Source organism: Phascolarctos cinereus, unplaced genomic scaffold (assembly GCF_003287225.1).
Source record: "Phascolarctos cinereus isolate Bilbo 61053 unplaced genomic scaffold, phaCin_HiC Scaffold_2;HRSCAF=192, whole genome shotgun sequence".
Taxonomy (NCBI): Eukaryota; Metazoa; Chordata; class Mammalia; order Diprotodontia; family Phascolarctidae; genus Phascolarctos; species Phascolarctos cinereus.
This window is the reverse complement of record NW_027555625.1, coordinates 48,363,151-48,375,510: the sequence shown is the minus strand read 5'-3', so window position 1 is coordinate 48,375,510 and position 12,360 is coordinate 48,363,151. Positions and strand designations below refer to the sequence as shown.

The 12,360-nt window shown below is 46.9% G+C and overlaps 1 protein-coding gene across 4 annotated transcripts; it reads right to left on the bottom strand.

Annotated features, from left to right (window-relative positions):
- Positions 1 to 1,107: 1,107 nt before the first annotated feature.
- On the bottom strand, positions 1,108 to 12,148 carry NOB1 (NIN1 (RPN12) binding protein 1 homolog). 4 transcript variants are annotated; one of them, XM_020989074.2, is made up of 9 exons: positions 12,039 to 12,148; positions 11,736 to 11,868; positions 6,577 to 6,710; positions 6,093 to 6,164; positions 5,806 to 5,937; positions 5,497 to 5,709; positions 4,794 to 4,891; positions 2,246 to 2,390; positions 1,108 to 1,749 (listed from the first exon to the last, which is right to left on the bottom strand). In XM_020989074.2, exons 1-9 carry the CDS (start codon positions 12,099 to 12,101, stop codon positions 1,480 to 1,482), a joined length of 1,260 nt encoding a protein of 419 aa, XP_020844733.1. In that variant the 5' UTR covers positions 12,102 to 12,148; the 3' UTR covers positions 1,108 to 1,479. The 4 variants fall into 4 exon arrangements, with proteins under 4 accessions (XP_020844733.1, XP_020844734.1, XP_020844735.1 ...); XM_020989075.2 differs by having other exon boundaries at positions 4,794 to 4,876; XM_020989076.2 differs by lacking the exon at positions 5,806 to 5,937.
- Between the last annotated feature and the right edge of the window lie 212 nt (positions 12,149 to 12,360).

Below are 12,360 nucleotides of genomic sequence, written 5' to 3'. Positions count from 1 at the left end.
TCTTTCAATCTTTGTATCATCTGGAATTCCTGGAGAGGACGGGCCATAGTGCTTTCATCTTTGTTTATCTAGAGTACTTTGTACGTGGAAACATTTTCTTGGAACTGATGAACTCCACGTTAATTTACTATGTATGCTTAAAACATCCTGAGCTGTAAACCTTGATCCCAAGCAGAGAAAAACCCCAAGGTACAGAGCCCCCCAATTCACAGTCCAATATCCCCAACTGCCTCGGCTAATGGGCTCATTGTAAAAGATTCCTATGGAAGCAACCACCATCTTTGCCCCACCATGGGAGACTAAGAGAAAATTTTTCCCACCAGCTCTAAAAGACAGCTGCACTGACCCCAGATCTCATCCAAGAGCTGGTTACTTTTCACACTGCCTCAATGTGGAATGGAGAGTCCTGGGTCTGGGTTTGAATCCTAGGCCTCAGCTTTGTCATCTAAAAGATGAGGAGCTCAGGTTAAGGTTCTTCCTCCCAGCTCAAAATCGATGATCCTATAAACAGTAGGAGAGCTTCACCAAAGATACTATATGCCATATATTGTCACTCACTGTATAGTAAGCTAAACATAAGAATGACTTGAATCATTTACAACAAACTTCTTTTTACTCCGATTCCACTCAACCTGAATTGTCTTTGGCTTAGACTTGTGACTTTATTAGTAAACTCCTCATAGTCAAACACCCCCCACCAAGGCAGCAATTTGTAACCCAAGTCTTAGTCACCGAGGGTGTCCTGAGAAGTGACTCGTGCCCACGGTCACAAAATATCTTAGTGGCCAAACCGGAGCCTCTCAATCTGAAAAACACCCTTCAAAAACACGAGAGCCCCTCATGAGGAGGTAGCCTGTCATCATGAAAGCAGGCAGAGAAATCTCTTTCAATGGATTCCAACAGGACCCACAAAAGGCACTAGTGTACACTCATCTCACGCACGCAATGCTATCCACAGCAGTTTAACTCTTGGTGGCCCTAAAACATTCAAATGCCCCCAAAGGACTCTACCATCCCTTCAGACTAGAGTTGGCTGAACACAGATGCCACCTTTGGCTGCCATAAATGCTAAGGAATAAAAGAGGTGCTTAATGAAAAGAACAGAAAGCATATGAACAGCACATTTATTAGAAAAATACGAGAATGGCACTCCCCCTTTAAAGGTACATGAGAATAGAGAGGTGCTGCGGGCACTATTCTTTCCTTTCTTTACAAATTCCATTGAAAGTGGTGGGAAGTCAGGCCAGCCCCACACTGACAGGCCAGGGGCCAGCCAGAAGTCACTGGAGATAAAGCCAATATTCAGTTTCATGCGGTGGCCAAGTCCTAAAAGTACTAAGAGAACTGTCCTCAAGGCGACATTAATACACAAGCTCTTGACCTATTCTTGCCTTCCAAAAGCTTTTGAAAACAGCCTGCTGAGAAAGGTCCCTTCAGAGCAGCCACTCAGCCTCATCCTAGGGGCTCCCCTTATTTCCTTCACCTCTTTTTCATAAACTTCTTTGTTGAAGCGTTGGGGTTCAAGCGCCTCCTTCCGGCACCCAATGCACTGTCTCTGATCTTCAGTGTGGCTGCCCGGCTGTAGATATCATTCTCCACAAAGGGAGACACCCCGGCTATGTAATCAGGGTCGAACACATTGGTTTTCTGCCTGGCCTTTCGGGACAGTCGCTGCTGTGGGAATCGCTGGTCCTCCGTCAGGTGGGGGTTGTTGGCATGCTTCCCTCCTTTGGGAGCAGGAAGGGAATACTGTACAGGAGAGGAGAAAGCCTGTTAGACAAGAGGGAATGAGAACTTCCCCCCCAAGAGGATCTGACACGTCCTAACACATTCCTGTTGTCAGTCATGTACTTCCTGGTCATTCTGGGGCAGCTTTAGTATGTCAGATAAGCGTGGATGTGGCAGAAAAGAAATTAACGAGACCAGCTCAGAATCCCTCCTCCTACTACACTTTACTCCTACACTCATCTTGGAAAACAAGGAAGATGTACAGTCTATGAAAACCTGGCTCATTCACTCCCGCCCCTCTCCTCGCACTCCCCTTGGCCAATGGGTGGTTTCCCTCTCTCTGTACTACACCTGGGCATAGACTGCCTGCAAAGTACTCCTAGGCAGCCTCGCGCCTCCTTCCCTCTACTCTGCAGGCCTCACTCAGACTTACACATTCCTGAAGTTCTAGAGCTCCCCAAACCTTCCCACCAACTTTGAGGTTCTGCTCTGAAGAGGCGATGGGCTGACCACTCACCCGAAGGCCACGGGCATTCAGCACCTTGGGGTTGCGGGAGAAGTGCATGTGAAGGCTGCCATCATCGTTGACTGTCATGGCCACCTTTTTCAGTGTTCTATTTCCACAATGTGCACAGAAGACCCTAGTCATGTCAGAGGTGGTCCTAAAGGACACAGAAGGAAATGCCTGAGCTGTGGGCAGCACATCCACCCATTTGGGAGCTGACAGTGTGGAAAAGCTTCTGGCAAAAGAGGTGAATGGGTGACAGATACATCTATTCATGACATTTGTAAAGCTTCTTTAAAAAGCCCCAAAACCAATGGTCTAGTAAAACCCTCTACATTCTTCTGGGAGTTGGGCCACAAAAGTTCCAATAACAAACTCTGAAATGGAGGGAATTAACAAATTCTTACAAAATCACTGCAGTTCTTCCAGGGACAAATTCTTATAGCCCAAACCCCTAAATGTCAGTTTAGGAGACATTTCTAAGGAGCTAAATATTTATTTTGGCAGCCAGGTGGTGCAGTGGGCAGAGTGCTGGGCCTAGAGTCAGGAGGACTCATCTTCCTGAGTTCAAATCTGGCCTCAGACACTCACTAGCTGTGTGACCTTGGGCAAGGCACTTCACCCTCAGTTTCCTCACCTGTGAAATGAGCTGGAGGAAAAAAATGGCAAATCACTGCAGTACCTTTGCCAAGAAAACAACGGAACAATAAAATACCCTGCATGGGGTTTGCTATCCACATATTTCTTTACCTATTGTGTGCCCAGGATTGTGGAGAATTACAAAAACACACAATACAATCACTGTGCTTGAGAAGCATTTGATAGGGCCTGGAGACCAACAGGAAATAATGGGGAATCCAGACAAGAGATCACATAATCCCTACAATATGCAGGATTTCAATAAGGTGCAGCTGGCTTATGGTTAAAAAGAATGCTGGAATGAGTCAGAAGGCCTCCATGGGGGCTCCAGCTCTGCCACCAACACCTGTCACTGCTCCTCTGGGCCTGTTTCCTTACCTGTAAAGTAAGGGAGCTTTGAATTTCATAACTGCCCCTGCACCTCCAATTCAAATGTCCCCTGCTCCAGGAAGCCTCCTCTGATCCTTCCAAGTTGACCCTGATTTTCTGTGCCTTTATACTCCGTTTTAGAACTTTCCAATGCACCTATCAGGTAAGATCATGTACCACAGCTGCCTGTGTTAGCATCTTATCCCCTCTTCTGGAGGGTAAACTCTTTGAAAGCAGGTATAGTCTCTGACCTAACTCCTATCACCCCCACCCCCAGCACCAAGTAAGGTGAGCCACGTACATAGAATGCTTGCCAAGGTGCTCCTCACACTTCTTATGCGGATCTAGGAGTGTTTACTCACTTGTGTAAGCACTTATTCCTTATGCCCAGAGCTGATTTCCGAAAAATGGAGATCATTCACAAGCTCTCAGGGGAATGAGTGCACATTTGGGGAATTAAATTTATTAGCAATATACACAGGTTTGGGGAAAAGATAAGTTCAACTATACCACTACAGTCCAACCACATTACAGCAAGAAACAAAAAGAGCAGCTGTCTTAGGAGGAAGAAGACTGTATGCTGGAGGGCAGACACTTTTCCCCATTGATAGAGGCACCAGGCTAGATTAGCAGGGGATAGTGGAAGGAAGGGCCACTGGGCTTATTTATGCACCCTGAGAGTCCCTATTATTGTCTTTTCAAAGATTATACATGAGAAAGGCCCAGGTGACCTACTGGTATTACCCAGCAATTTTTATTCCTGGAGAGCCACCTAGCTACTACTTTAAAAATCTATTCTGTGTCACCTTGTCTGAGAGTTTAAACTAGTTTAAATTTCTTCTTCTGCAAATGAGGGCAGACTAAATGTTTGCTTATGCTATCTTCTATCATCGTCTACAAAATGAATGGGAAGAAGAGTGTCTGCAGGGGCAGCTAGGTGGCGCAGTGGATAGAGCACCAGCCCTGGAGTCGGAAGGACCTGAGTTCAAATCTGGCCTCACACACTTAATACTTACTAGCTGTGTGACCCTGGGCAAGTCACTTAACCCCAACTGCCTAGCCATCCCCCCCCCCAAAAGGAAGAATGTTTGCAGTTCCCCATGCTAAAGTGTAACAGAAATTTTGCTTCATTTCCCCAGATGTGCCCTTATGGTTCTGGTGTCGCCTCCTTGGTGCCTTCTTGGCTGGGGGCAGGGGCCACGTCATACGGTCATCTTCACAACCTGATGCTCACCTACAGTTTGTCTTCCCTCTCCTTGATTAATCCTATATCCTCTGGCATGCCAAGCTGAATGTTCACAGAATTCAGCACAATGTCTTGTACCTGTGGCTCAATCTGTGTTCAATTAAACTGACTATTCTACCGTTAATTACTGAAGGACAAAGTATTTATACATAAGCTTGTACTTCTGTTCGCCCTCATGGCATGCCCTACACGAACCTAGCAGTAACAGACTCACATCAACTTCCTTCAAGTACTGAGGGCTCTGACACACCAGCTATAGGAAAGACCAAGCATCTTCTCATCTGAAATTCAATTAGCTCCACGTACTTGAAGCAGCCGTGACAACGCAGGATGTAGCTTCTGGCCTCCCGGATAAGCATCCCATTCACTGCCAGCACGTGGAGCCCCATCTGCAGCAGAACATTCTGCAATCAGAAAGTTCAAAGCTGAGCCTCACGGCACCCCAATGAGCCCATCAGCAAAAACGGGGGGACATGACACCTCGGTTCCTGCTTGAACAGGACTTTCCTAAAGAACAGTGGGTTTTATACACCTTGCCAGATACATGAGACCAAAGACAAGGACACAAACATTTCTATAATTTGAAATGCTTTTATGTGTCAGGGCGATGACCATCCCTATCAATAAAATCACCAATTTTTTAAGGTCTCATGAGTTACCAAAATCTTAGCACACAAAAGCCATATTCTTTTATACCAAACACACTGTCTTTGTGGCAAAACACAACTTTTTTAAAATTTGAGTGAGAATAAAGATATCACTAAACCTGAAATATGAACAATGGAAATTAGAATGAGGGATCAAAGCTTGAAACTGGTCCATACATCAATTTGACTAAGTGATACTACTATGACAACAAAGCATTCAAGTCCCAAAGACAGAAAGTGAGTGAAATGTTCTTTGAACAGCCTGGACTGGGGTTTTACAAGGGAAGAAAATGTGCTTGGATAAAGTACGAGTGTGCCACAATCGAGATTAGTAAAAGCTCAGAGACTGCTTACTACCTTACCTGCATGGCAAAGTCTGTGGTTACACAGCCAACCTGGACATCACCAGGACTGTCACACTGTCCCAGCTCTTGCTGGACTTGCTTAATATTGCTGGGTGTTATCCAGCCTCCATCTTCATCCTCATCATCCTCGTCCTCCTCAGCACCGCCTTCACTCTCTTCTCCTCTTTCATTCTCTTCTTCCTCACTTAGGACGCTCTGATCTTCTCCAGCCTGGAAAATTAAGAATTCATAAAAATTCAACATACAGGAGAATTGAGGAGAAACAAATTACTCTGCTGCCACCAAGGATCACAGGAGAAACCTCACCGTCAAGTCCTGAAGATCGACATCGATACTGGGCAAAGGGTTTCTCCAGAACAGAAAGGAATTATACTCCACGTTCTCAGCAGGCTCGGCAGCAGAAGGCACAGGACATATGTGTTCCTCTGGAAGTTTGGACTGAAATTTTTACAGAGAAAATGACTGAGGATCGCAAATTATGAAGAATGAGTCAGCTCGGCAGGTATGTAGCACAGCAGACCATAAAGACTGGAGTGAACGCTGCCCACACAGCGATGTCCTGTAGCCTCTCAGTAGCTAGTACAAAAGATTACCTTGGAAGGCAGGTAAAAGCCAGGAATATGTAGAGGATTTTCTGGATGGAGCACCGACGAACTCACTTTAACCTGCAGTACAAGAGGGATGTCTGAGTAAGAAAACAACGTGAGGATACACACTCACCCACCTCTGCTCCCCCCTACCCCACTACACACAAAGCACCTCTAAAACCAGAACTGCAATTTACAGCCCTCTTCGCAGGTAGTCGTGAGATGAAGATTAATTTACTTATTACACTTGGTAAGACACCGGTCTTAGAAATACAGGATAATAGTACCTTACAGTCTTCAAGGAGGAATTTCAAGCAGACATGATCACAGATTCACCCAAACAGTTCAAAATGATCAGTTAGGTTTCCCAATCCCTGTAGGCAGTGCGGTGCAGGTCTATTATATGCTCAGATTTAAATTAAGAAAGCTGTCTTCCCTGTCCTTCCCTAAAAAGCAACCCATCATTAGCTTCAATCACGGGATCCCATACCTTTGCTTCTGGCTCTTTCTTCAGGTGAGCCACCCCCACAAGCTCTGCCTCCAGCTGGTAAGTCAAGGCCAACACCTGGATATCTGTGGCTGAAAGGCTGGGGTAATCACCAGTCTTCTTGGAAAACTCGGTCACTATAAACAAGAGGTGACCACTCTTGGTTAGTTACTGAAAAGCATGGGATTACAACAGAAGTCAACTGATAACAAAAATATCAAAATAAGAAAAATTAAAATCTTTGGGAAAAATAATACATAATAATACAGAATACTGCAGATAATATCAGGTATTTTTCAACATGATTAATTTTGAGGAACTGTTCTCTTTATTCTTTGCTGTATGAAATGGGGCTCTGGGAGGAAAAGGGGTTAGGATTCATTTGGAAATGTAGGTGATACAAAAGCAAAAGCTAGCAACAAAAAAAGTAACTTTTCCTTCCCTTACTTATAGCAGAGAGTTTTGTCTACTTCAAGATTTTTTTGAGCTTTATTTAAAAGTTCTTTGGTTTCAATACAACCAACATGGAGAATTAACATCATCAGGCCAGGTCAAAGAGAGAACAATTTTTAGGCCTAGGAGCAGGTTGCTGTTAGATAATACAATTTAATTTTCCATTCTTCCAGGAAGATGACAAGCGGTTAGAAGAGAACAGTTCACTATCTAGGGATCTTAACATGGTGATATGATCAAAAAAGCAGCATGACAGAGTAGAAAAAGCACTGAACTAGACACCAAGAAGCTTGACATCTAGGCCCGGATCTGCTGCTGGATTAATCCAGCAATCCCGCGGCCTCACTGGCTCTCCAGCTCATTCCTAAGTGTTCATTCCAAAACTCTTCTTCTCTAATTCCCCCAACACCCCACATGTAGGGCAGATGACTTTCTAGCAGCAGCTGTTTCATCCAAACTGTTCTCAAGCCCACCCTCTCCCGCTTCTCTCAGCAAATGAAGTCATCCACTACCTTAGGAAATCAAGCTGCCCACAAGAGCCTTCCTGAGCTCGCTCCAGAAGTGCCTAACCTCTTCACACAGCTCCTCCTGTGCTCCAGAGGATGAGGTGGCTCTGGCCAGCCCCTCTGTTTGTACCCTCCTGTTTTCTGATGAAGGGTCCCATGAAGCACTGCTCTATCTCCAATCCAAATCCACTGAACCAAATCCTTCATTATCCACTGCCTACACACTAGCCTTCTCACACCTGACTCTCCAACATGTCTTCCTTCCAGTGACCCTGGCCTCCTGGCTATTCCACAAACAAGACCACTGCCCACCCCCCACCCTGGCTAAAGGCATTCCCTCTGGCTGTCTCCCATGCCTGGAATCCTCTCCCTCCTCTACTCCAGACTTCCTTTAAGTCCCAATTAAAACCCTACTTTCTGTAGGAAGTCTTCCCTAACCCACTTAATTCTAGTGCCTTCTCTCTGTTAATTATTTCCTATTTATCCTATATATAGCTTACTTTGTCTATATTTATTTGCATGGGGTCTTCCCCATTAGACAGTTAAGGTCCCTGAGGGCAGGGGCTGTCTTTTGCCTCTTTTGTAACCCCAGCAATTAGCACAACACCCCCCCCACACACAGTAGGCCCTTAATAAATGTTCATTGATTAATTTGTTTAATTTTAAATTGGACACTTCACTTGACCCTTCCACTCTCTCAAGCTAAGCTTATATCCCCACCTTTCTTTGTTAACCTACTCCCCTCATGGCTAGTTCCTCATCACCTACTTACTTCTTACTTTCTTGGTAATTTGGTTTCTGACTTCAGCACTCTATTGAAAAGTAATACACAAGGTAAGATGCTGCTGTTTTCATCACTGACCTTCCTTTAACTTTCAACACTATTGACTATATCTTCTCAAGCCCCCCCCCGACCTCACCCCCATTCTCTCTTCCCTTGGTTTTCATGGTTCTCCTCAGTTCTCCTCTGTGTCTGTTCATCACTCAGTCCCTTCTACTCGTTTATCACCCATTTCTCACTCCCTAAACAAAGTTATACCCCATGGTTACACAGAACTGCCTGTTTCTCCACACTACTTCTTTTTCTTTCTTTTTTTTTTTAAGGATAGGCAATGGGGTTAAGTGACTTGCCCAGGATCACACAGCTAGTAAGTGCTATGTGTCTGAGGCTGGATTTGAACTCAGGTCCTCCTGAATCCAAGGCTGGTGCTCTATCCACTGCGCCACCTAGCTGCCCCCTCCACACTACTTCTTGATGATTTCATCACTCCCTAAATTTTTTTTTCAATCAGTCCTATGCAGATGATTTCCAAATTTAGATTTCCAACCCTAAGCTCTCTTCAGAAAAAGTTCCAATGCACCAGCTAACTGAAGAACATCCCATTCACACCTCCAATTCAATGTGTCCAAAATCGTATTTATTGTTGTCTACCACAGCTCCAACCTTTCCTAGTTTACCATGAAGGACAACCATTCTCCCAGTCAGCCAGGCTCAAAATCTTGTTCTTCCCTTCCCCTGACAGCCCGCTCCCACGGAGCTGATCAATGGCCAAGTTCTATCAAGTCTTTCCATATCATCTCTGGAAACTGTCCCCTTTCCCCCATTCATACTGTTGCCGCTTACTTGGACTATGTCATCTTAGCCTATTAACTGGTTCCTGACCCCCGTCTCTCTCCTTTGCAATATATCCTGCCCTCAGGTGCCAAAACGACCAACCTAAGCAACAGGTTTGACCAAGTAATCAATAACACCTGTTTCCAAATAAATATTGGCCAAAGGGAAATACTGCCTATAGCATAAAATACAAAATCCCCAAGCTGGTGCTTAAAGTCTGTCTACTTTTCCAGCCTTAGTTCACATTAGTATTCCACTTGACTCACTATGTTCCAGCCCAACTGGACACTGGCTGTTCTTTGAACTTTACATGCTACCTCTCACCTCCATGCATTTGCAAGTCATTTCCCACAGCCGGGATGCAATCCTTTCTCATTTTTCATTCTTTCAGACTCCTCATCTTTTACTTCAAGACCACCCCTTGGGTGGCCCCAGGCCAACGTTCTCTCCTCCAAAAAATATTCTCAGTGCTTTGTCTAATTTTTCCCTTGACCCATCACTCATGTAATACAAACTTCTCTCTATCAATCAATCAATCAATCCAGAAGCATTCATTCAGTGCCTAATACATGCTGGTACTGGGTAGCTTAGGTGCTGGGGATAACAAGAAAAAATCCAACAGCTGGCCCTGCCCTGAAGGACCTGATGTTCAGTCTATTTAGGGAGCAGGCACGTACACTGAACATACAAGACACATTCCAGGTAATCTGGGAGGGGACAGCACCAGCAGCTGGGCAGGAGCAGGAAAGGTTTCACAAGGCACAAGCATTCAAGCTGAACTCTGAAAGACACCAAGTATTCTAAGAGGCAAGAATGGATATTACAGGCAAGGGGGATAGAAAGCTTGTGCAGAGGGCAGCTAGGTGGCACAGTGCATAGAGTACCGGCCCTGAAGTCAGGAGGACCCGAGTTCAAATCTAGCCTCAGACCACACACTTGACACTAGCTGTGTGACCCTGGGCAAGTCACTTAACCCCAACTGTCTTAAAAAAAAAAAGACTTGTGCAAAGGGAGAGAGATGAGGTGTGGAATGTGGTGTGTGAGGGGCAGCAAGGAAGTCAATCAGGCTAGACTAAGAATGTGTGCAGGGTTACTAATGTGTAATGAGCCTGGAAAGGCAGGATGGAGTCCAATTTTTGAGTAACAAACAGAAGAGTCTGTATTTGATACCAGAAACAACAGAGGACCATTTCGTTGTTGTTCAGTGATTTTCAGTCGTATCCAACTCTTCATGAAGCCATCGGGGGTTTTCCTGGCAAAGATACTGGAGTGGCTTGCTGTTTCCTTCTCCAGCTCATTTTACAGATGAGAAAACTGAGGCAAAGAGGGTTCAGTGATTTGCCCAGGGTCACACAGCTAGTGTCAAGTGTTTGGTCTGAGGCCACATTTGAACTCGGGTCTTCCTGACTCCAGGTCTAGTGATTTATCCACTGTGCTGCCTAGCTGGAGTTTATTAAATAGGGGAGATACATGGTTGGACCTGTGCTTAGCAATGTGACTTTGGCAGCTGTGTGGAGGATGAATCAGAGAGGGGAGAGGGGCAGGGAGACCTATTAAGTGGCTGTTACAATACTCTGAGTGAAAGGAAAGAAGGGCCAGAATCAGAGTGGGGGCTTTGTGAATTAAGGGAAGGGAACCGATGAGAGCACTCTGGGGGTGGAATCAACAGGACCTGACAACCATTTAGATGGCACTGACATCAACAGAAATGGGTAAATTCAAAAAAGAGGAAAAGATGGTGAGCTCTGTCTCAGACTTTCAGAGTTTGAGATGTCTATGGGACACCGAGTCTGAAACCTCGAATAAGCAGCTGGTGATATGGAGCTGGGGCTCAGGGGAGAGCCTAGGACTCCTCTGGGTAAAGATGATAACTAAACCCACGGGGCAGAGGAGATTCCCAAGAAGTAAGGAAAAGAACGAACATTTTAGGGCCCAGGACAGAACCCCGTGAGTACAATGTAAGCTCCTTGAGGGCAGGACCTAGTTTTGTATGGAGATGTCTAGTAGGTACACGTTAAACGTTTAATCTGATGAAACTGAGGCTCTCTACTCCACGCCCCTTTCTCAAAACTCTTCACTTTGGGCACCCCCCACCCTCTCCCCTAGTTCCATTCCTTCCATGGACAGAGTCGAGACACCCACCTGCATTAGAGGCTGGCTCAACTCTTTGAGATCATGCTTCTGCCCCCAGGATTCTATGGAAACTGCTCTTCCAAAGGTCATTCCTGACATCCAGACCAAGTCACCAAGCCAATAGCCACCTTTCCCCCAGGTGAGAAACAAAGGCGAAAAGACCGGGCGTCCCAAAAGTCCTAGTGCAGTTGAAGCAGCGCCGAGGGAGGGGGTGGTGGTGAGGGGGAGGGGCAGAGAGGAAGAGGGGAAGAAAAGGGGAGAAGGGACAAGAGAGCGAGTAGAGAGGAAGGAGGCATGAAGAAGAAAAGAAGTGGGAGGGTCAGAGGGGGAAACAGAGGAGGGGAAGGAGAGAAGGCGAGCAAGGGGGAGGGGAGAAAGGAAAGGAGGGCCAGTAGAGAAGAGAAAAAGGAGGGGGAGGGGCGGGGAGGAGGGGTGCCCGGGGTCCCCGCACTCACCCAGCCTCACATACTCGGGGCAGGGCTCCTTGAAGTGCAGCTTGTAGGGCAGGACGGCCAGGCGCCGCCGGGTCGCCTTGTCGCGGATCTCGGTCACCACCTCCCTGATGGTGTAGATGGTTTTCCCGATGTCCTGCGGGGTGTCAGAGGGTCAGCGGAGGGGGAGGGGGAGAGCTCTGCCTCCCTTCCAGCGCCCCCGCCCAGACCCCATCGTTCGGGAGGACGCCCCCTCCTCTGCTCTGCCTTCCCCTCTCTTCCCCTCCCCTCCCCTCCCCTCCTCTCCCGGGCCCGAGCTCCTCGTGCCTGCAGCGCCGCATCCCGCAGGAAGGCCCCGGCGTCCGCCACAACGTGCTCCACCAGTACCATCTTGACAGGACGTGACGTCGAGCACGGCCGCGCTTGCGCAGTCCGTCGTCGCGCCGGGAGGAGGCCGAGAAAGGCAGACCCAGCACGTTTCCCCCGCACGTCTCCCCCTGCTGGTCGGAGAAAGAAAACCAGGGGCTCCGCCCGCTCCCCGCCTCCCTCACAAAGGTTCATTGGTGGGAGAGACTTATGCAGCCTCCCAGTCCAGCCCCGTCATCTTATTGACATCTTATCAGCTCCTTGTGGGCAGGGCAGTCTTCTT